General features: G+C 38.7%; 1 protein-coding gene across 2 annotated transcripts in view; it reads left to right on the plus strand.

Annotated features, from left to right (window-relative positions):
* Positions 1-22,516, plus strand: part of C1galt1 (core 1 synthase, glycoprotein-N-acetylgalactosamine 3-beta-galactosyltransferase 1) — a 30,484-nt gene that overhangs the window by 1,018 nt on the left and 6,950 nt on the right. The window contains exons 1-3 of one of the 2 annotated variants that reach the window (XM_055612923.1): positions 116-210; positions 17,554-17,790; positions 20,575-21,242. In XM_055612923.1, the coding sequence (XP_055468898.1) occupies positions 17,571-17,790; positions 20,575-21,242 (888 nt within the window). In that variant the 5' untranslated portion in view covers positions 116-210; positions 17,554-17,570. Of the gene's footprint in view, positions 1-115; positions 211-17,553; positions 17,791-20,574; positions 21,243-22,516 lie in introns of those variants that run through there. The other variant, XM_055612925.1, reaches the window with a different exon arrangement.

The raw sequence follows: 22,516 nt of genomic DNA on the forward strand, positions 1-22,516 counted from the left end.
CGCCCGGGGCGGGCCAGCGCCCAGCGGTCCTGCCCGCCGCCCCGCCCCGGCCTCCGCGCGCCCAGCGGCCGCCGGCCCTGCACTCAGGTGCGAGCACCTTCTGGCCGCTCCGCCGCGGAGTGCCCGCCGCCCGCCGGACCGTCAGCCTGGTCGGTGGCTGCCCGGTTGTGGTTGGAAGTTTCCCCGCCGTTGGCCGAGAGAACTAGCCAGGTGTGTTGGGGGCTCGCCTGCGCGCAGAAGGATTGGTAACGAGGCGTGATGGCATTCCTAGATGTTGGCTGGTTAAACAAACCGCTTTGGCTTTAGAGACTCTCGTAAACTGACCGTGATTTAGGGATGAGGATTGGGAATCGATTCTTTTTTTAGCCCCCGTCCACACTCAGAAAGCGGCGGGAATATTCAAAGATCCCTCACGTTCTGGAAAATAGACTTCTTCCCAGCCTGGTTTTCGGTATTCACGATACTGCCTTTCAGTACGTACAGACCAAAAACGCTTTCCGAATTAGAGAGTTACAGAGTTAGAACTTTAACGCGTCATGCTGAGTAATTAGGCAATGTGAAAGGGACAGAAAATGGGGTAATGTGCTGGAAGTTGAGCGTAGACCGTAGAGAGCTCTGCCTGGGTGCCAAGGAAAAAGTGCTGTGCACGTTACAAGTTTTCTTTTTTTTTTTTTTTTTTTTTTTTTCTGGTGTAAGTTTGGAAGTGGGAATCTGAGGTTTTCGAAGGTATTTAGACGACAGTTCTCCAGTCCCTTCTCAGATAAATGTCAGATGAGCCTTATGCATTATTGTGTACTCTAAGCATTTACAGCATAAATTTTATTTCCTGCCAGCCTTACTTATATATTTTTGGACAGTTTAAGTGAATATAAAGTTTCAAGTTACCAAACAGTTAACTCTTTTCACCATATGTTAAGTAAAACAGTGATTTAGGAAGGCAAGTGTGACTCACTTAAAAATTCAGCTCCAGGGGAGAACTATGCAGTGTCTCAGATTTGCTTGAAATTTATGTTCTCCTGTATCTTTTTCCTCAGGACTCAGCATTTTACAAATTCTTTGTGGTTACTGACCACTTAGGGTCCCCCCCCCCCCCCCCCCCCCCTGCTTTAAAAACATCATCCTAGCCTATAATTTCATACCAATCAAATTTGAGAATTGTATAAGCAGTTAATTTAAGAGTAATGTAATGAGCTGATGTTTAGCTCATCGAATGCAAAAGTGCTTCACTCTATGTTGGCTGTATGCTGCTTGTGTGTTGATTTTGCTGAAATGAATATTGCGTTATGCATGTAAACAAGTATAAATGTGGATTATGTTTATAATTCATGATAATATAACGTCAGGTCTGTGTGATGAAATCAGTGGTTGGAATTTTTTGTGACAGCTTATTTATAAATAAAATGTAAATAGAAATTTTTACCTCTTACACTCAAAACTTTTGGCTTTTTAGTACAAACATTTAAAAAAGACTTTTTTAGATTTGAGTAAAAAAACTTAGTTGAAAATTACATCAAAGTTAAAAGAAAGATACATGTTTTTAATACCAAATCTGGTGGGACTTAGGTCTATTTAAAAATTAAAATTTTAAGTTAATATGCAAAGTAATGAGATCCATATACATGCATGCCATTATACTTGCTTTTATTCATTTCAGGAAAGAAAAACAAGACTTGTTCCATAAAATGTAAAGTTAGCATTTTATCTATGAATCTGGTAAGAAACAAATGTCAAAGTATACTTAAGTTTTTCACTAATTCGAATGCCATCCCCCTAACTGAGGGGAGGGGTACATCCCCCTAACTGAGGGGTACTGCTACAAGCTAATATCTCTCAGGGTTGACAACGTGCAGCTGTTCTTTATGAACCAAGGAGTCCCTTTAGAATGTGGGAGAGTCCAAGAAGAAACTTCAGTCAAATTACTTTGCACCGGCGCTGAGTGCATTGAGGACCTGGGGAGGCAATGTTGAGAGATTCTGAATTTGGAAACCTGATTATTTTACAGTGAAATCTGTATGCCGAAGCACACTTTAATTATGGAATTGAAGTAGTATACAGCTCCGTGTAGTCACTTGTTTCTTTGTTTGCCGTATTAGTTTTCTGAGGCTACCAGAATCCTCTCTGTTACTCCAAGCTTCTGTGTCTCAGATTGTCCTGGGCTTTCTGTTATATCACTCCAGCCTCCACCCCTCTTATCACAAGGCATTGTCCTTGTGTGACTTTGCGACCAAGGAACTTGTTAGAAATGCAAATTTTCAAAGTTCTCTTGTTTTGGAAACTTGTAACCAGCCCTCCAGATAGGCTGGCTGATCAGATGTGTTGTTTTTAGGAAGTAAACAAGATAAGTGAAACTGGCAGACAAGCACTACTGGAGGCTAATGCCTGCTGGACTTAGGAGTTGGATGTGTAGAGAAGACCCCTGTGAAGCAGAGAGCAGAAATGGTTTGGAGAATGAAACAGGAGTGCGGGAGAGAGGAAGGAGTGTTTGCAGCAAAGAACAGCAAGACCCTCGTTTGTTTAAGGAACAAAGCAGAGTCCAAAGTTAAAACACAGTGGGGGAAACCAGTATTAGGCATTTTTGAATAGAGGCCATTCTAAGGTTTTGGTTTTTTAAAATGAGGCAGGTGGTTGAGGCTTTTGAGAAAATGGGTGACAAGATCTGATTTCAGTTGATAGGATGCCTCTGGCATAACTAGCAATAATAGGCTGAAGAAAGGTGGGAGGAAGAGAAGTACTGGCTGGAAGGCCTTTGCTGTAATTGAAAGACAGCTCACACTGGGGTGGAGGCAGTAATGGCAGAGGATGCCCAAGACCGCGTGGGAAAAGTAGGCTTTTCCTTTAGTAACCTTGTCGTCCTTAAAGATTAGCAATGTTGTGATGAGTCTTTATTTGTGCTGAGGGGAGATTTTTATATATACATATACATAGATATACACACATATATGCGTATACATATGTGTATATATATATGTATATAAATAATCATACACACACACACACCCCCACGCACACACACACATATATATGAGAAACTATGTGACTGTGACCTACACCAGGTTGGTGCAGGGGTGTGCCTGGGCCAGTGTGGGTCAGTCTCAGGTGCCTTCCTCAGTTGCTTTCCACCATACTTTTTGAGACAAGGTCTCTCCCTGAGAGAAGGTCGCTAATTCTGCTAGGACAGCTGGGTGGTCGTCAAGCCCAGCGAGGTAGGGGCCCCTGTGGCACTGTTTCCCTGTGCTGGGATTGCAGGCATGTGCCACTGTACTTTCCTTGCTTTTTGACATGGGCTTAGGGATTGAACTCAGGTCCTCACTGAGCCCTTGCCCCTTCCTCGTGGAGTGCTTCTTGACTAAAGCTGATTTACTCCTCTGTGAGGACTTTGGTCCTTGACCAGATAGAATTTTGGTTGTCACTACTAGAAGAAATGCTGCTGTCATCTAGTAAATACAAGCTGAGAAGCTTCTGAACATCTTAGGAGTTAATAGCACAACCCTCACGACAGTGCCACTAGTTAGCTTACATTGCCACTTGTACCAAGATTAAGAAAATGTGACTTAAAAGTACTTGCTGAGGTGGGAACATAGGGAGTGGAGAGAAGAGGTCATTTTAGATAACACAAGAGAAATATGGAGCTAGCTACATGGAAATGTTTAAGAATCTGTTGATAGTCAAGGTTGTTGGATGGATTAGTGAAAGGTGAGTCATCCAGGAGAGACTTTATACGTCATGTTAATTACAGATGGTTCATTTTACACTTGTAGGCTGTAAAATTCTGTGAGGATTCATGGAGTGGCAGGTGCTAGAGGTCATTCTGGTAAAGTAGAATTGAGTTGAAGAGTGACACATGACAGGGAGACAGGTGAGAGAGTGAAATAAGGCAAGAATAGATAGGAAGAAGAGGATGGATTAGAAATTTTAGTAGAAAATAAATTGGCAGTGCTTGGTACTTGGATATGGTGAGGGTAAGTGGAGCATTAGGAATGTCTATGTGTTTGTGTCTGCTTAGCATGTGAAAAACCCTGGGTTTGTCCACACCCCTCTCCCCCACCCTTATACATGCACTTTTTTTTTTTTTCCTAATTACTAGTTTCAATAATAAGATGATTCTGAATGAAAGAGGAGCACACTGCTGAGTAGCTTAGATAATTACTGATATTTAAGTAACAAGAACAGGTTAAGGGAGGTAGGTATTGGCTCGGTTTGGGGCTTGTTGAGTTTGCATTCCCTGTGGACAAGGTGGAAGTGTGTAATTGAGTCCATGTGATTTTGAATCTCAGAGAAGTCTTTCAGGATAAAGAGTTGTAACGGGGAGGCAGATTAGTATGTTTTAATTTTTACTCTCTAGATAAGTAAACTACTAACTTTACTTAATTTTTATCAGAAAAGTAAAAACTTTTTTAGCTTTACATATATGGGAATTTATGTGTGTGTGGATGTGTATGCATTAACTATTTTTAAAAAAGTCTTTTATACAGTTAAAATAAGTGAGGCTATATTGGGGAAAATCAGTGATAATGATAGAGTAGAGAATAGTAGGTCCCTTTGTTGTAAATTTCAATGCTGCTTGTAGGGGGAGATGATGGTTTGGGAGTTACAGGCATTATTTTGTGTTGGTTTTGTTTTTTTGAGACCAGGCCTCATGTAGGGCTGAACAGCCTTGAACTTGTGGTCCATCTACCTCTACCTTCTAAGTGCTGGGATTATAGGTGTGATCCACCATGCTGTCTTCTACTTTGGAAGGCAAGAGGAGGATAGGGTTTCATATAAACCTTCATGGCGAGCTTAGGTAAATAATAAAACCTAATGCTTTTTTGTATATTTTCTTCCCTCTGTTCTTTGAGGGTTTTTCCTTGTTTTCATTCTGTTTTGTTTTTTTGTTTGTTTGTTTTGTTTTCATGCTCTACTTTTACAAAATACACATTATAACAATTCACAATATTACCCACAGGTGCATATATTTTTTTCATCAACATGTGTAGGTCAATGTTTTTGGCAGCTGCAGTGTAAAGTACTCGGGGAACTAACATCTGAACATGGCTGTCATGAACATCTTGAAAGGCTTTGATGAGCTTTTCCGTAAGTTAAATGACTGATCATGAAATGACTGTTCAAGGTATATTTATGTAAGCTTCTAAAATAATAGCCAAATATTCTTTGAAAATACAGTAAAAATAAGGAAGATTTTATGGTGCCAGTTAATTCCGTATATTAATAAACTAGAAATTCTGCCAGTATGCTGGCTTAGAAACAGTTTCTCTTCATTTGATTTACCCTTTCCTTAATTGTTGGTGAAATTGAATGGCCTTGACTACTGTGTTTGTTTTCTTTGGAGTCTTTGTGGTCTTCATTTTTTATATTGTTAATCATTTGTCTTTATGCCGTATACTCATTTTAAAGCATGTTATAAAGAAACATTCCTTTGAGCAGCAGCTTTGCTTCCAAGACTTGCTCACTGAATAAACTGTTTTTCTATAGACCCAGCATCTGAGTTTTAGGAAGCTCTCAGTTCACCGTATAAATATGCAAAAAGATGTTTTCTTTTAGTCTGTTTTTAAAATACTGAAATCTTAGAAGCAGTTGTAATTGTTAATTATTAGAAAAAGACTCAGCTGGTTGCTTTTGTGTTTTCCAAAGGATTAATTATTTTCATACGACGCCTTGAATAAGCCATTTTTTTCTTGATGTCAAGTGCTATGTGGATTACGTATTACATTTCCACATGCCCCCCCCCCCTTTTTTTTTTAAAGCACAGACCATTTCATTTTGATGAAAAACTATCTCAGTGTCTGCCTGGGGCTTGACAAAAGAAGGGTGACTAGTTTGCTGCAGTGGAGAATACTGTCCAGCGAGGGAATAGCAGATTTCACTGACAGAGAAACCAGCACTGTGAAGGTTCTAGAGAAGGTTGGTGTTGAGACACAATTCTAGTAGTTTTAAAAACTTGGAGAGACTGGGCGTCAAAAGGTTAAACATCCCACCTGCTGCTTGGAGACCATCGAGGTAAGATAATTGTGAACTGTTATGTCTGTCCACCCGTATCTGAGGTTGCTTCGGATGCATAATGATCAGTCATTCATGCAAGAAGTAGAGGGTCCGTCTCACTGGTAGCATTTCAAATGGCAGTCCGTAGAGTTGCTCAGCAAATCTTTGTTACTAATTGACATGCTTTTACAAATGTGGCGATTGGCCTGTCAGCCTGTCAGTCTCAACATCAAATTGTTAACTTATTTCCGTTGACCTCTGGTTTGTTTGTTTGTTTTTGGTTTGGTTATGAGAAAGAGGAAGTATATGTGCCTATTTTGAGACAAGGTAGCCCAGGCTGACACTAGGCTGTTCTTCAAGACCTAGACCCCTTTGCCTTCGCCTCCCAAGGGATGAGATTATTTGTGTGTGCTGTTAATGCCTTGATGTAAACATATTTTAACATGCAATATGCATTGTGTATTTCCCTCTACCCATTCACCATTCAGGAATTAACTCATTGTGTGGCCAGGCATGGTGGCACAGGTGTTTAATTGTGAGACAGAGGCAGCTAGATCTCTGAGTTCCAGGCCAGGTTGGTCTACAGTGCAGGTTCCAGGACAGCCAAGGCTACATGGTGATCTGATCCTAAAAACAAACAAATAAATAAATAAATAAATAAATAAAATTTATGCTCTCATTTTTCCAAACCTTTGGGATATTTTTAAAGAGTTGTTTAACTTTTAAAAGTCTTTCTGTGTTTTGGCCAGAATCACATCACATGCACAGATTGATCTGTAGAAAACTCATGTGATTTGTGTGTGTGGTAAAATACACCCAAAATGTTAATTTTAGTAATTTTTAATTGTACAAGTCAATGATGGTTACAGTTATATTGTTCTACTCTAGAGCTCTGCATCCTGTGAGGCTGAAACTCAGTACCATTTAAACAAGTCCCATTCTACCTCCCCACAGCTCTTGTTAACCAAAATTCTACCCTGTTACTGAGTTTTACTTAAAGTATTAAGAGAAGCCATACATTGTCTTTTTATGATTGGTTTGTTTTGATAAAGTCATCAGTTAAAAAAAAATGCACAAAGTTTTGTGTGTTTTTTGTTTGTTTTTACTACTGAGTTCAGTACTATTTTGCCTAAGGCCTCTTGAGATTCTATACAAATTTTAGGGTGGGCTTTTTCTATTCTTAAAAAGTGTTGTGATTTTACTAAAAATTTCATTGACTCTGGAGATTATTTTGTTACTGTATTGACTGTAGATCAACACTGTATCCTAACAGTGTTAGGTCTTACAGTCCATGAGCATGAAATATATTTGTATTTTTTTGTTTCATATGTTTTAGTGATCAATTATTAGATACACATAATTGTTTTATATTGCTATTTTCTTGGTTACTATCTGCATGGAGCATCTCTTTTCTATACTTTTACTTTCAAACTATTTGTCTTTGGCTCTGAAGTTAGTCTCATAGTTAAAATATAGTTGTATCATGTTTATCCATTCTACCTATCTCTGCTTCTTGGTTAGAGTTTAATCCATTTTCGTTTAAAGTAGTTACAAACCAGAAGGGACTCCTGTCTTCGTTTTCTAGCCCCTCTTCATGAATCACTTTCTCATTTTCTTTTGCGTATGTTGTTTAGCTGTTTTCTTTGGTTATCAAGGGAATTATACTTTATATCCTTAAGCTTCAGTACTCTAGTTTGAGTACATACCCATTTAACTTCAATAGTATTTCAAAAATGCCTTTCTTTTATAACTCCTCCAGTTCACTTGTTGAAACCATACAATGACATCTTTATACATTGTGTGTCAAAACTATACTAATGCCTGTCTCTTAAATTATATGGAAACCAAGTGTAGAGATAAAAAGTAAAGCTATAATAGTACAAGATACTGTGTTTACCTGTATGTTTAATTTTTTATTTACTTTTATTGTCTGCTGTATTTTTAAAGTATTCTGCATTTCTAGCAGAGCAGGTGTGGGACAGTGAACTGCTTTGGGGTTTGTTTACACAAGAATGCCTTAAGTTCCCCTTTACTTTCAAAGGAAAATTTGTTAGATGTAGGATTTGTGGTTGACATTTTTTTTTCAGCCCTTCTAAGCTATCAGCCTACTACCTTCTGTCCTCCAAAGTTTCTGAAGAGAAATATGAGAAGCTTACTGACAGTCACTTATAGGCCATGAATCACTTCAGGCCATGAATCACTTCATTGTGCTTTCAAAATAGTTTCTTTAGCCTACAGTTTGATTACATTGTATTTTCATATATCTTTGAGTTCATCCTCCTTGGCACCTATTGAACCTCTTGGATGCTAATATTGAAATCTTGTATTGAATCTGGGGCTTGCCAGTGATTGTTCCTTTGGATATTCTTTTAATCCTGTTTAGGAATTACAGTCTCTTTGCTGGATTCCTTCATGGTGTCCCACAGACCTTTTATGTTCTCACATTCATCTTTTTGTTCCTCCTCAGACTCAGTCATTTCAATTGTTCTGTCTTCAGGCTTACTGTTTCTTTTTTCTGCCTGCTCAGATTTGGGTTTATCCTTTCTAGTAGATTTTTAAATTTAATTAATAGTGCTTTTAAGCTGTAGATTTTCATTTGGTTTCTTTTAGGTTTTTTGTTTCTTCAAACTCTTGTTTAATAGATTACTGTCAAGTCTGTCTTAGAGACAGTTTGTTAGTTAGGTTTTGCTTCCTTGTTGCTCTGAATGAATCATATTTTCTCATTTGTGTGCCTTGTGTTACTTGTTAAAAAAACATGTTTTTCATTAATAATGTGGTCATGAAGTTAGATTGCGCTATTCCCTGGTGTTTGATGTTTTGTTTTTGATTGCTGTATTCTGTCTCTGTGTCAAGGATATGTAAAACCAAGGTATTTCTAAGATTGTACTTTATCTGGGTTTGTAATTGCCCTTGTGTATACAGTTGCCTTTTTTATGTCTTAGTTCTCAAACCGAGGTGGAGGAGAAAAAAAGAAAAAGGTATCAGCCTTTTGAATCTCCTAGAAGTCTCTTCAACCAGAGAGGGAGGATTTACAGTGGTATGTGAGGGCGTATCAGCAGTGGCTGGCTCTATATCTAGTTCTGTGGTCAAAAGCAGCAGTCACCCTTCCAGGGTTCAGAGGACAGGTTTCTTATTGCCCACCTTTGTTTCCATAACTGTCAAAACAACTGCTCAACAAATATGTGCTCCAGAAACAGCTGCCTATGAAGCAGACCTAGTGGAGCAAAAGATGGGTAATTACCCCTAAGAGGTTAAATTAATGGAAATCACCTATATTTACCTTACTTTTCAAGTCTTTCACAGAAAAATTTGGATCTTTGATAGTTTTTTTCAGACATCTAAAATAGTTAACATCAGACTCCATCCATATAATGTCTGGGGGAGGGGTCTTATTCCTAATACTGGTCTATCCTTTCCCCAAAAACGATAGTTGATTTTTCATATATCAGACTGTGTCATGCCTTTCCATTTATTCAGTTTTTATTCTTGATCCTTGAGTGGGATTATATTTCCCTTCATGTAGCTCTTGTGCTTTTAAAGTAATAATAATTTGTTACCTACAGCTTCTTTGGTTTCTACTACAATTCTTTTCTGTATAATTTTTCTATATATAGAAATATGATTCATTTCACAAATAATCACCTTTAAATGATTTCTTTTAAGTGTTTCCAGCTCTTCATAGTTGGTCAAATTATCAATTACCATGTTGGTTTTGACACCTTCTTAAATACATATACCTGTTATTTTCTTATACAGTTACATTTGTGTGTGCTTCCCATGCAGGACTAAATAATGGTGGTGATAACTTAAACCTTTATATTATACTAATATTTCATTTAGTAGGAGAACATCTAAGGACACTGATGCATCCACCATAATTGGTAAAGTTAATCTAGGCTTTATAGCTGTGGTAAGCTCAGAAGTTAGACATTCTGGTTAATAAAGGGTACTTTTATGAAGATAGAAATAGGGGAAAAGAGAAACCTTTTCAAAATAGTCTACTAAATCTTCATGGCTCTTCCCTGGGTTGGATTTAAGCCTTCTGGTGGCTGCAGAGCTGATGGGGTTTATAGGATATTAGCTACTCGTGGGTGGTTTTCCCAAATGTTAAGGCTGGTGAGTGTTTCCTGTTGGCTGAAATGAAAGAACAGCCTCTGCCACTTGTTCTTACTGATGTGCACTTACAGGTACAACTGGCCGAGCAACTCTGGCAACTAGGGACTGAATCTGTTGAGACTGTGAATCAAAATGAAATTTTCCTCCTTTGCGTTGTGAAGCATTTTGTCAAAATGACCATAAAAATAACAAATATAGGAAGCTCATAGTTTAAGAGTAGAGAGGGATGCGTAGGCTTCTGATAATATATCATGAGTGTCATAGAGGTGTAAGTGGAGAAATAAGGAAGGACTTCATGGGAGTTAATTTAGTTAACTAGTCATGGGGAGCCATGCATGCCAGAGAGAATACTAAAGCTAAAAGATAACTAACTATACATCTATCCATAATATAAAATGGGATCGATTATTCAGGGTAAGAAGAATGGAAGGGTCAGAGCTGTCCCTATAAACGTTCATGGCAAACTTTAAGACTGGGCGAATAAGCTGAAAGGAAGGTACACTAGAGCTGGATCTTGTCTGCCAAGTTTAGCTGATGGACCTACTCATGTGGCATTAGAAAGGCACAGCAGTCGTAACCATCTCAGAGTGTTCTTGCCACACATGCTGCTGCAGTTAGTCTCCTCACGGCTGTCTCAGCTCCACTGCCATAGTATTTCAGTACTGTGTTCAGGCCGGCCTTATTTTTAGTAAATAATGGCCCCACACTCTTACAGTGATGGCAGGGGCAACGTGGGCACGCCAGAAAGAAGCTTCAGTATGCTTATTAAAAGTGAGAAAAGGTTAAAATTGTCTACTAAGTTGAGAAGGAGTTGGTAAATTGTCATGAAAGGTAAAGGAGAGCGGTACGAAGGTCAGGCTAGCTAGCAGGTGTGGGGAATGGACGGTGTGCTACTTGCAGTCAGTGTTTCAGTGTGTTTGCAGCACTGCCGTTTGCTTCCTGTTGGGTGAAGCTGAAGAACAGCCTGTACTACTTGAGAAAAGCAGCAGCAACTGTGGTAGACAAGGTGCTTTATTTTGCTTTCTTGAAATCTTTACTCAAGACAGGAGAAAAGTCAGTGATTATGTCTCTATGGTAGAACAGATTGTCTTGAACTTTTTGTCTTTGTGTTGGGCTTATGAGAATTTAACCCCATGGGGAGTCAATGAGCATCAGGATTTTGTTTAATGATAATACAGAAATTTAAGGAAGTTAGTATTGTGTGTGATGTGTATGAATCCGTACTTACTGCAGTACATGTGTTGGGGTTCAGGGACAAATTTCCGGGGTCAGGTCTCCCATTGTGAGTCCGTCGGTGGTCTGGCTTGTGCAACAAGCACTTTACCCACCGCGTCACTGCATCAGGATTTTAAGTGGTTCAATGTGTCTCTTCAACTTTTTATGATGTGTTTATCAGGGTATTAAATACATTTGCTCCTTCCTCGAATACTTTCAACTTACAGTGAATTTATTGGACTACAACTCCATCATAGGCTGAGCATCTGTCTTAGGGTTTCTAAGGGTTTCTGTGATAAAACATGATTTGGGAAGGGAAGGGTTTATTTCTCTTACTCTTATATCACAGTTCATGGTTTAAGGCAGTCAGGGCAGGAGCTTGAACAGAGTAGGAACCTGAAGGCAGGAGCCGATGCAGAGGTCATGGAGGGGTGCTGCATACTGGCTTGCTCTTAATGTGAACTGTGGACTTGGGTGATTCTTAGGTTCCTTACATATTTGGAGCTTTCTCTAAAATGTCAGCTAATTCTTAGCTGACTTCATAACTTACAGTGGTGCTGAAAATTAATTGTAATCTCTGGACATGTTTTGGACCAGTAAGCCTCAAGTGTAAGATGACCTAATGGGACTGCATCCTTGGTCAACACTATGGGAGTTCTACACTACAAATCCAAACTAGTTAGTTTTTTTTTTACTTTCGATACCCTAGAATTGTAGCAGATGAAGCCAGGGCTCTGTCCAAACACCTGCTAAGGTCTTACTTTTTCTTAAGTTACTTTTTTTAAACTCCTGGTGCTCAGTCCCAACAAGAAGTTAGTGAATCAGTCAAAACACATAGAATCTTTATTAGGTTCATGGTCTCATACAGGTGTATTTCATGGTGTTCCAAAACAGTACTAACACTGATAGCAAAGGTCACTGATTCCAGATCACCACAATATGTAGTAACAGTGAGGCAGTCTTGTAACCCTAGCTGTTTAGGATGCCGAGACAACTGGATACAGAATGAGTTCCAGGCCAGCCTGGACTTCTTAGTGAGCTACCTCAAACTAAGAAGTGGAAGGGCTTGCCTGGCATGCATGAGGCCTTCAGTTTGGTTCCTAGCACTGCTCCTGCAATTTTGGTGCCTCAGAATTGAGGGCATTACCAAACTGTGACAGTGTGGCACAAAGTGAGCGGGTGCTTTTGGAAAATAGACTTACTTGTTCAGTGCAGGACTGTCACAGCCTTCAAATTTTCATGACTATCAATGTCTGCAAAGGTAGTAGTACAAGACACACCTGGTCTACAGGGAGCAAAAACTGAACTTCTACAAGGGGTCAAAACTCGTGTAATACCCATGTGAGAAGACCATGGCAAAACATCTACAAATTTTGGAGGAAAAGGTATACTTGATCAAGTTGTACTTCGAAAGTAATCACAAGTGCTCTCAAGCCTACAGGAATTCCATTTGTGGCACCAGTTAGCGCCGGCACAACTAGTTACTGTGTTCCAGTTGGTAAGATGTAACGGAAACAAAGATAGCTCTGATGAAATAACTGTTGATGAACTTTGAGTCTGACTTCATATAGATCCAGGATGGAGCTATGAAACAATTAGAGTGCAAAACAAACATTTACCAAATAAAATTAATAAAGTTGAGTGTGAGCATATGTGTACCTATGGATTTCCACATTTCTCACAGCAAAAAAAAATATATTTTTTTTTCATAATTTTCTATATCTTTAAAAAGGATCATTTAAGAAAGATTCTAAATGCTTAACTTTTTCAGATTAATTTCACTTCCTTTTTTCTTATAAGTTCAAAAAATAGAATTTACAGTTAAATTTTTGAAATTGCATGACCAGTGTAATCTCAGTTCTTTAAAACTATAAAAAGTGGTTAAGAGTCCAAATTTTTTTTATGATTTCCTTGTTTTTTACAATTTTTTATTAATTACACTTTATTCACTTTGTATCCCCCCTGTAGCTCTCTCCACCCTCCCCTCCCAACCCCTCCCTTCCTCCCCCTTCTTCACATATGCCCCTCCCCAAGTCCACTGGTAGGGGAGGTCTTCTTTTCCTGCCTTTTGATCCTAGTCTATTAGGTCTCATCAGGAGTGGCTGCATTGTCTTCCTCTGTGGCCTGGTTAAGGCTGCTCCCCCCTCAGGGGGAGGTGATCAAAGAGCAGGCCAATCAGTTCATGTCAGAGGCAGTCGCTGTTCCCATTATTATGGAACCCACTTGGACACTAAACTGCCATGGGCTACAACTGTGCAGGGGTTCTAGGTTATCTCCATGCATGGTACTTGTTGGAGTATGAGTCTTAGGAAAGACCCCTCTGCTCAGATTTTTTGGTTCTGTTGCTCTCCTTGTGGAGTTCCTGTCCTCTCCAGATCTTACTGTTTCCCACTTCTTTCCTAAGATTCCCTGCACTCTGCCCAAAGGTTGGCCATAAGTCTCAGCACCTGCTTTGATAGTCTGCAGGATAGAGCCTTTCAGAGGCCCTCTGTGGCAAGCTCCTGACTTGTTCCCTATATTCTCCTTCTTCTGATGTCCATCCTCTTTGCCTTTCTGTATAGGGATTGAGCATTTTAGCCAGAGTCCTCCCTCTTGATTAGTTTCTTTAGGTGTACACATTTTAGTAGGTTTATCCTATATCATATGTCTATATGAGTGAGTGTATACCGTGTGTGTCTCTGCTTCTGGGATAGCTCACTCAGCATGATCTTTGCAGACAATGTACCTGATCTGCCTGCATTATCTGTAAAATGCAAAATAATAGCCCTCAGTTATCCATATAAAATTCTTACCATTTTGTTCTTATTTATGTGTGTGCATGCTCACACATACACATGTGTCATGACATATGTGGGGGTCAGAGGACAACTTGCCAGAGTCATCTCCTTCCGTCATGCAGGTCTCAGAAACTGAACACCATTTGCTAGGCCTGGCAGCGAGTACCTCTACTCACTGAACCATTTGACTTTCCTTCATATGAAGTTATTATTGTATAATGTTTCTGACATGTTAGCTATAGTTACCTCTTCTCTTCTCTCCTGCTATTCATAGCATAGATCTGTAAGCACTCTTACCAAATGCTAATGGTGTTTTTTTCTGAGTACGGAACTTTGGATTGTTTTTTTTTTTTTTCTTCACAACAAATAATAAAAGACTCTCTTTACAATAAAGACAAATTTTAATTTTCTCAGTTCTTTTTGCATCTGAGGTCCAAATTAAGAAGCCTAGAGATCTGTATTTTTAAAGTGTTGCCCATATAAATCTTATGATGGGTGGGGCTTACTAAGCACTTGGAATAGACAACTTCCTCCCTCCTGAGCAAGCTTCCATAATGGAACAGATGGTTGAGTGGTTAGTCTGCTGCAGTGTGCCTGAAGAATCTGAGAAGCTGGACGTGCTTTCATCAGAAATCGACTGGGTTCTGGGGATGCAGTCCACCTTCAGAGATGATTGCTTTATGTCAGGGATGTGAAAGGAAATAGGAGTTCACAAATAGTCATAAAGGGAAGAGTCCTTGAAATTGGAAGGGGAACAACAGGGAGGGGCCTTCAAAGGTAACTACTTATGATCTGAGAAGGGTAAGTGTGGATGGCAGGCATCAGACAGAGTCCCAAAATATTTTTAAAATGGAAACAAATAATAAAACACCAAGTATTTCTTCACACCTCTCCTAGAAAGATGTTAACTTTGAGTTTTGCTTAACTTTATTGCTGCCTCAACTGTTTACTTTCTAAATCAGTATAGTCAGCCTTCTGTATCCATGCATTCCACATGTATAATCATAAAGCCAATCATAGATTAAAACTATTGGAGAAGTGCATATGTAATAAGCATATAAAGACCTTTTTCTTGTCTTTATTAAAACATATCATTTATGTTATATTCAATATAATGGATCCTTTAAATATACTGAAAGTTATTTACAAGTACCTTTGCATTTTCCATAAAGGATTTAATCATCTGTGGATTCCTGGAACCAGTTCCCCTGCTGAGAGCAAAGAACAACTTTAACTGTCCAGAGTAGAGCTGTGCCAAATATCTGACTCACCTCTCCTGACTTCTTCTTTCTTCTCTAGTTATCATGCTTTCACTATTTTACTAGTATCTTCAGACAAGTGTGTTACACTTTGTTCAGTTTTTCTCATATGCATTGATGACTGATAGAGGTGAGCCTAGTGAGGCATTCTATAAATAAGTGGTGAAACTTTCAGTTCCGTGGTTCTGATAGTGGTTCTTTGGTTTAAAAGAACGCTGACTTTTAATTTCATACTCCTGACTCTTTGTATACATGTTGTCCTTTCTGTTAATGGTGATTGTTTGAAAAATGAGGAATGTAATTTAGAAAACATTGGCTCTTCTTAAGCAGGTAGATCTGGGTGCAAATCTCTGCTTTGTAATTGCCCTAACCATTCACATATGGGAAGGTGTTAGAGGCTATATGCAAATATCTTTCCATTTTATCATTGACTTATACTGCCTAATATAGTTATACTGTATTGTGTTTTAAAAGTGTCCAGAAAAAAGTCTGTATTACCTGTTGACTTTTAAAGATTTATTTTGTGTGGGTGTGTGCATGTGTGTCTGCACAAAGGCCAGGAAAGGGCATCAGATCCCTCAGGGTCAAAATTACAGGTGTTGACAGAATTTCTCTGATCTTCATGATTATCCAGCAAGCTCTCCTATTTAAATGTTGAACTATTTCCCTAGCTTGACTTTTTTAAATTTTCTGTTTTCTTGTCAGTAAAATGGACATTGTGAGAGCAGAAACTGAAATTATATGTGGAAAGAACCTAGCATATGACAGATGCTTAGCATTAAAACTTTTCTTAGCTAATGAGAGATTACATACTTAAGGCTACCAGAATAAAGGATTTATAACTCCCATGTAGATGACTGTTAACACGCTGTTAAAAAGAGAATACCTTGTGAAGTAGTTGGGGAGTATTCTCTGAGCCCCCACTGTGTTCCTGGCTGTGTACTAAATTTGAAGATATACAGATGCACCCAGAACTTTGTGAGTCAATGTGTTAACAGGGAGAGACTTGAACATTCAGGGTTGACATCCAGCAGTGCTATGAAAACAGGTATTTGGAGTAGGAGTCAGCAAACTTCTAGAAAGCGCTAGGTAAAGCCTTGTTGGGCACGTTACTTCTGCTGCAGCTATTCAGCTCTGATTTGGAACCAGCCCCAGTCATCATACACAGGAATGGACTTGGATGTGTTTAGATAACACTACATTTTCAAAAACAAGACCTTGTGTCCCAAAACTTTGCTGACTGTAGCTCTCTATATTCCCTACCCACCACAGGCAGGATGGCTTTTGGTTTTATTTTATTTTGTTTTTTTAACTGCTCATAAGTTGTTATCTGTTAATAGCACACAGGCCAAGTATTAAATACTCAGAATTAGGTTTCTATTGAAGTGGGCAATGATACAGGCCATTCTGGGGGGGGGGGGGGGGGGGGGGGGGAGCTGTGTGCATTTAGTTATCCTGATGTTTTAGGATTTTCATCTTCTTATACTTCTCAGTTTGTTTCTGCAAATGTTCAGTCGATCTTTTTTTTTTTCATGGTGCTGATCTCATCTTCATGAGGTTTCTTCAAGACAGCCAGTTGTTCTCTAGTGTTCTCTTGGAAGTTCCAATCCTCACCAGCCTTCTCTTCCCAAGGGCCTGCCGGCTATTCAGATGGAGCTGGTGCCAGTGTCCAGGCTCTCCAACCCAAGAGAGATACAGCTTTTACATTTTTAAAGAAAAAGATGGAACAGGGACAGTATGTAGCTCACAAAGCCGGAAGCATTTTATTTCTAGTTCTTTACAAAGGTTGCTAACTCCGTATTGAAGAATAGACTAAGTGATGATTGCTACAAAAATGAAGGCTCTAGAGTTGACAGCCAAGAATGAAAATTATTCTGGCAAACAAGCTTGGTTCATGGAGGATCCTGGTGAGAGGAGGATCCAGGCTCTGTGCCAACAATAATGAGTCCACCTACTACTGCTTGTAATTGTCCACAAAGGGCTGTTAAAGCAACACATAAAGCGGGAGAGTCATAGGTGAGGAGAAGTTAAATATTATTAGAAACATTTTCTTTCAGAAGGGATCAACTTCCTATGAAAACTAAACCCCAGAATTTTTCTTCTTGATAATTTAGATCGCTATCTAATTTTATAACAGGAAGCCGCTTTTTAAGTTATTGGTTTATTATTATTATTTAATTATTATTATTATTATTATTTTTAAACAGAAATACACTCCCGGGAAATGGCCTCTAAATCTTGGCTGAATTTTTTAACCTTCCTCTGTGGATCAGCAATAGGATTTTTTTTGTGTTCTCAACTATTCGGTATTTTGTTGGGAGAAAGGGCTGACACGCAGCCTAATATGCTTCACAATGACCCTCATGCGAGGCATTCAGATGATAATGGACATGGTCACCTTGAAGGACAGATGAACTTCAATGCAGATTCTAGCCAACATAAAGGTATGCTCCATGTTACTAAAAAGTGTTTAACTATTGTGTATATTACGAAAGTTATATAAATCTTGTTATGTTGCTGTCTACACCAGTAGATTAAAATGAGCCTCATGTGTCAGATATTAAGATGATATTTGATTTATTTGCCTTGGGAGAAAAATCCCAGATTTATTTAAGAAGTTAATAATTTAAAATTAGTTCTAGATGGAAATGGTTCATAAATCATGTCATAGAGAAAGACATGAGCTGGAGGTAATTTTTCTTACAGTCAGTTTTATTATGACTTACAAAAGCTGTTTTGTTTAGTCCTGTTACTATAGAGAAAGGATGTGTGTATAGATCTGAATTTGCATTTTTATCAGTGATTAACCTAATTATTTTTCTTTTTGAGGGTCAAAGAAGTAACAACAGTAAGTGTGTGTACAGTGACTTCATCTTCTGGCTTGTGTCCCTGAGACCAGACTTCTTTCAGGGGCATCTGTGTGTTTCGGGAATATTGGTTTCTCTAAGCTCTGTCCTTCAGCTCTGTCTGTGTGATGCCACCAACTTTTGAAACTTTGATACCTGCTGTTTCCTTACTGAGGTTATCTTCAGCCCATTTCCAGACATTGAGAGAAGACATTTTTTAACACAATACCAACATCTCTGCAAATGGATTTATTTGGTAGAACAGGATACAAGTAGCTTAGAAATGATGAAAAATCTCCCTCTAGTTGAGAGTTGGTTCTTTTACCTTCTAGCTGAGTACTTACTCTTAAGTACAGCCCCATGTCTTCAGACAGTTAATTGGAGCCAAAATTATGAATTACTGAGAAGCTGTGCTGGACCTTACTGTATGCACATATATTCGAGAAATATTTGTTACCTTCATGGACCGAAAAATGTGGGTAATGCTAAAAATTACTCCCCCGTCTCAAAAATGTATACATTGAGCTCCATTTCCTCCCCACTCCCAGAATTACTTTTGTTTTCTCACCTTATCTAGCAACCGTTGGTGTAACCTAGGAACTGTGAAACTGGGGACATGCATTCCAGTTGAATTTTCATATGTATCACCATTCTCCAAGACCTCTTAAATCCAAATGTTCTCCCTAAGTCAGGCTTACAGCTGCCTGCACGGACCTCCATTTGATTAAATTTCCCCGTGCCTTTTCTTATCTTTTCTTTTAGTGAGCGCATACTGAAGATACATGCCCTACATCTTCTTTTCTAGTGCCATTTCATTTTTCCCTTCTGTGCTCTGCTCCAGTTCTTAGGCCACTACTCTCATTTAACAGTTCCCACATTTCCTTTTCCCTCAGCATACAGAATTCTTTAAACACTCATTGGTCAGGCTAGATGGAGAGATGGCCCAGTGATTAAGAGCACTAGCTGTTTTTCCAGAGGACCTGGGTTTGATTTCCAGCACCCACATCATGGTCTCTGATAGTTACCTCCAATTTAAGAGTGATTCAGTACCCTCTGGCCTCCATGGGCACTGCATGCTTATGGCATGGTTTACAGACATACAGGCAGGCAAAACTCCCATATACTTGAAATAAATGTCTTTAAAAATAACCCTATCACTGCATTTCTTTCTTTTTTAAAAATCCTTTTGTCACTGCGTTTCCTACTATGCAACAATTACTGATCTATCCCTGGCTGTCCTAGAACTCACTCTGTAGTCCAGGCTGGGCTTGAACTCGCAGAGATCCGCCTGCCTCCCCAGTGCTGGGATTAAAGGCATGTGTTACTACCACCTGGCTCAAAAAAAAGGACATGAAGTTGGGGGGAAGAACAAGAGTTGGGGTGAGGACCCTAGGGGGAGTTGGAAGGATACAGTGCTGGATAGCTATGACCAATACACATTATAGTAATATATATAATTTCAAAGAAAAAAACATGTTTTTAAAAAAAGCACTAGCCCAGATCTTCTAATTATGCCCTTCCTCTAAAGCAGTGCTGCTCACGTTGTGGGCCTGACAGCTTGAGAATGCTTTACATCCAGGTGAGGAGCTTTTGGAGCAGATGATGGGTCAGTTTCAGTTCCTAAGCTCACTACTGTGTGTGGCAGATGGTGGTATTCTGCTCTACATTCTGACATGAGTCTATTTCTTTGCAAACTTAGCTTACAGAAATTATCTAGATAATTTCAGTAATCCAACTTCTACCATTGCTCTGTTGGATTTCTAACTGTTGCAGTTGCATTTTGGAATGAGGTATATAGTATTGTGTCTGCAATCTCAACCCTGCATTAACTTCTATGCTTTGAACTGATCTTATAGAGAAAGTCTTCAAGAACACCTTAGGGTGTTCACGTAGAAATTCATAACAGTTGACTCGTAGGCTTCAAAAATAATAAACTGACTTTAGCAGCATAGTTTTTGTTTTGTTTCTTTTCTTTTTTATTTATCTGTCTTTTGGAAACTCATTTCCAGGGGTGTTCAGCTACTTTATTAGTATTGAATAGCAAGGAGAGGCTATGTGAGGTAGTGTTTGAGTATGAATTGCTGGGTGTGGGGTGGGACCTGCTACGCAGCTCACTTCTAAGTAACGAGCTTCCCAGATGACCTTGATACTTTGGTCAGTTCAAGTAGTAAGCATGTAGGAGCTAGTGACGCTTCAGAGATCTAGTGGATAAAATTGACAGAAAATTAGAATGTCAACTCATGTTAGGTTGTATGTTTCTCAAAGTCATTAATAACAGATGGGTAAATAGAGCCTTGGAAATTATTTATGAAAAAAAAAGTTTGCTGTGATTTGGATTTTACATCTGTGTAAAAGTAACTTTTTGAAATGTTTGTTTGATAGATGAGAACACGGACATTGCTGAGACCCTCTATCAGAAAGTTAAAATTCTTTGTTGGGTTATGACAAGCCCTCAAAATCTAGAGAAAAAGGCCAAACATGTCAAAGCTACATGGGCCCAGCGTTGTAATAAAGTATTATTTATGAGTTCAGAAGAAAATGAAGACTTTCCTACTGTGGGATTGAAAACCAAAGAAGGCAGAGAGCAGCTGTATTGGAAAACAATTAAAGCTTTTCAGTATGTGCATGACCATTATTTAGAAGACGCTGATTGGTTTATGAAAGCAGACGATGACACATATGTCATACTGGACAATCTGAGATGGCTTCTCTCAAAGTATAACCCTGAACAACCCATTTACTTTGGGAGAAGATTTAAGCCGTATGTGAAGCAAGGGTATATGAGTGGAGGAGCAGGATACGTCCTAAGCAAAGAGGCATTGAGAAGATTTGTTGATGCATTTAAAACAGAAAAATGTACACATAGTTCCTCCATCGAAGACTTAGCACTGGGAAGGTGCATGGAAATTATAAACGTGGAAGCTGGAGACTCCAGAGATACCACTGGGAAAGAAACCTTCCACCCATTTGTACCAGAACACCACTTAATCAAAGGTTATCTCCCAAAAACATTTTGGTACTGGAATTACAACTATTATCCTCCCATAGAGGTAAGTCCAGAAGTAGTTGTTGTTGTTGTTGTTGTTATTATTATTATTATTATTATTATTATTATTATTATTATAGAAATACTTGGGACTGACTTTTGTGTATCTGAAAATGAAAAAAGGGCTACTTAATATGTGTGTGTTTCATTAGGACCAATAACTAGAATCTTTTAAAATGTATATACTGACAGTATACCAAAGCAGATGAGAACAGAGGCTGCAGCCAGTCATTTTATAGGTATCTATTCATACCTCTGTATTCCAGCCACTAGCATATAGAAATCAATACCATCACTGGTACACAGTGATTTACCATCGTTGATATAGAAGTCAGTACAGTCAAGTCCCAATTGTCTTATGTTCTTTGTAAGGAGGTATAGAATAAATAGGCATACTTATAAAAGATGTCACTTTAGATAATGGCAGGTGCTTTAAAGAAGTGATTCTCAATCTATGGGTAATGACCCCTTTGGCAAACCTGTTTTCAAAAGCATTTAAATTATGATTCATAACTATAAAAATTACAGTTTTGAAGTAGCAACAAAAACAATTTTATTGTTGGGGTTCACCACAACATGAGATATTAGAGAGTCATGACATTAGGATGGTTGAGAACCACTGTTCTTAAAAAAAAAAGAGAGACAATGTGACTTGAAATGGGGTTGGCTACCATGTTTTGGGTGATTAAGAAAGTGACTTTGCAGAAAACTTTGGATAAGGTTAGAGAGCTATGTGAAGATCTAGACCATGAGCCTTATAGTTACCAAGAAAAAAAAAAAATAAGGTTCAGAAAGACTAAATTCAAATCCTATTCTTCCATTTCATAGTTGGATAATTAAGCCAAAATTTGGCTTATCTTTGAGCCTCAGTTTCTTCATTTGTAAAATAGGTGTGATGTATCTGTCATGTACTTGTAAGTACAGTGTAGTATAACCTAGGATGGTTGTTAATGACAAGCTTGGCTCTAGTTTGTATCTTAATTTACATGTCTCAGAATTGGACCTGGGTTACATTGTCTTTATGAACTATCTCAGATGTATATATTTAACTTTACCAAGTATAAATCTATTGCCACATTGTCAGTGTAGTAGACAGTTGAAGCCTGTGTGCCCTTCTAATCTGGTTCTTTTATCTGTTTCCCGTAAACTACACACTACCAGAAATTAAATGATATGCATTATCATTGCATATTTTATATTTTCCCTACATACTGGTAAGTGTATAAACGAATCAGCATTGTTTTGTAGATTTTAAAATCAAATTACACCGTATATATC

The sequence above is a fragment of the Psammomys obesus genome, unplaced genomic scaffold (genome assembly GCF_907164565.1).
Source record: "Psammomys obesus unplaced genomic scaffold, mPsaObe1.curated_primary_1811, whole genome shotgun sequence".
NCBI lineage: Eukaryota > Metazoa > Chordata > Mammalia > Rodentia > Muridae > Psammomys > Psammomys obesus.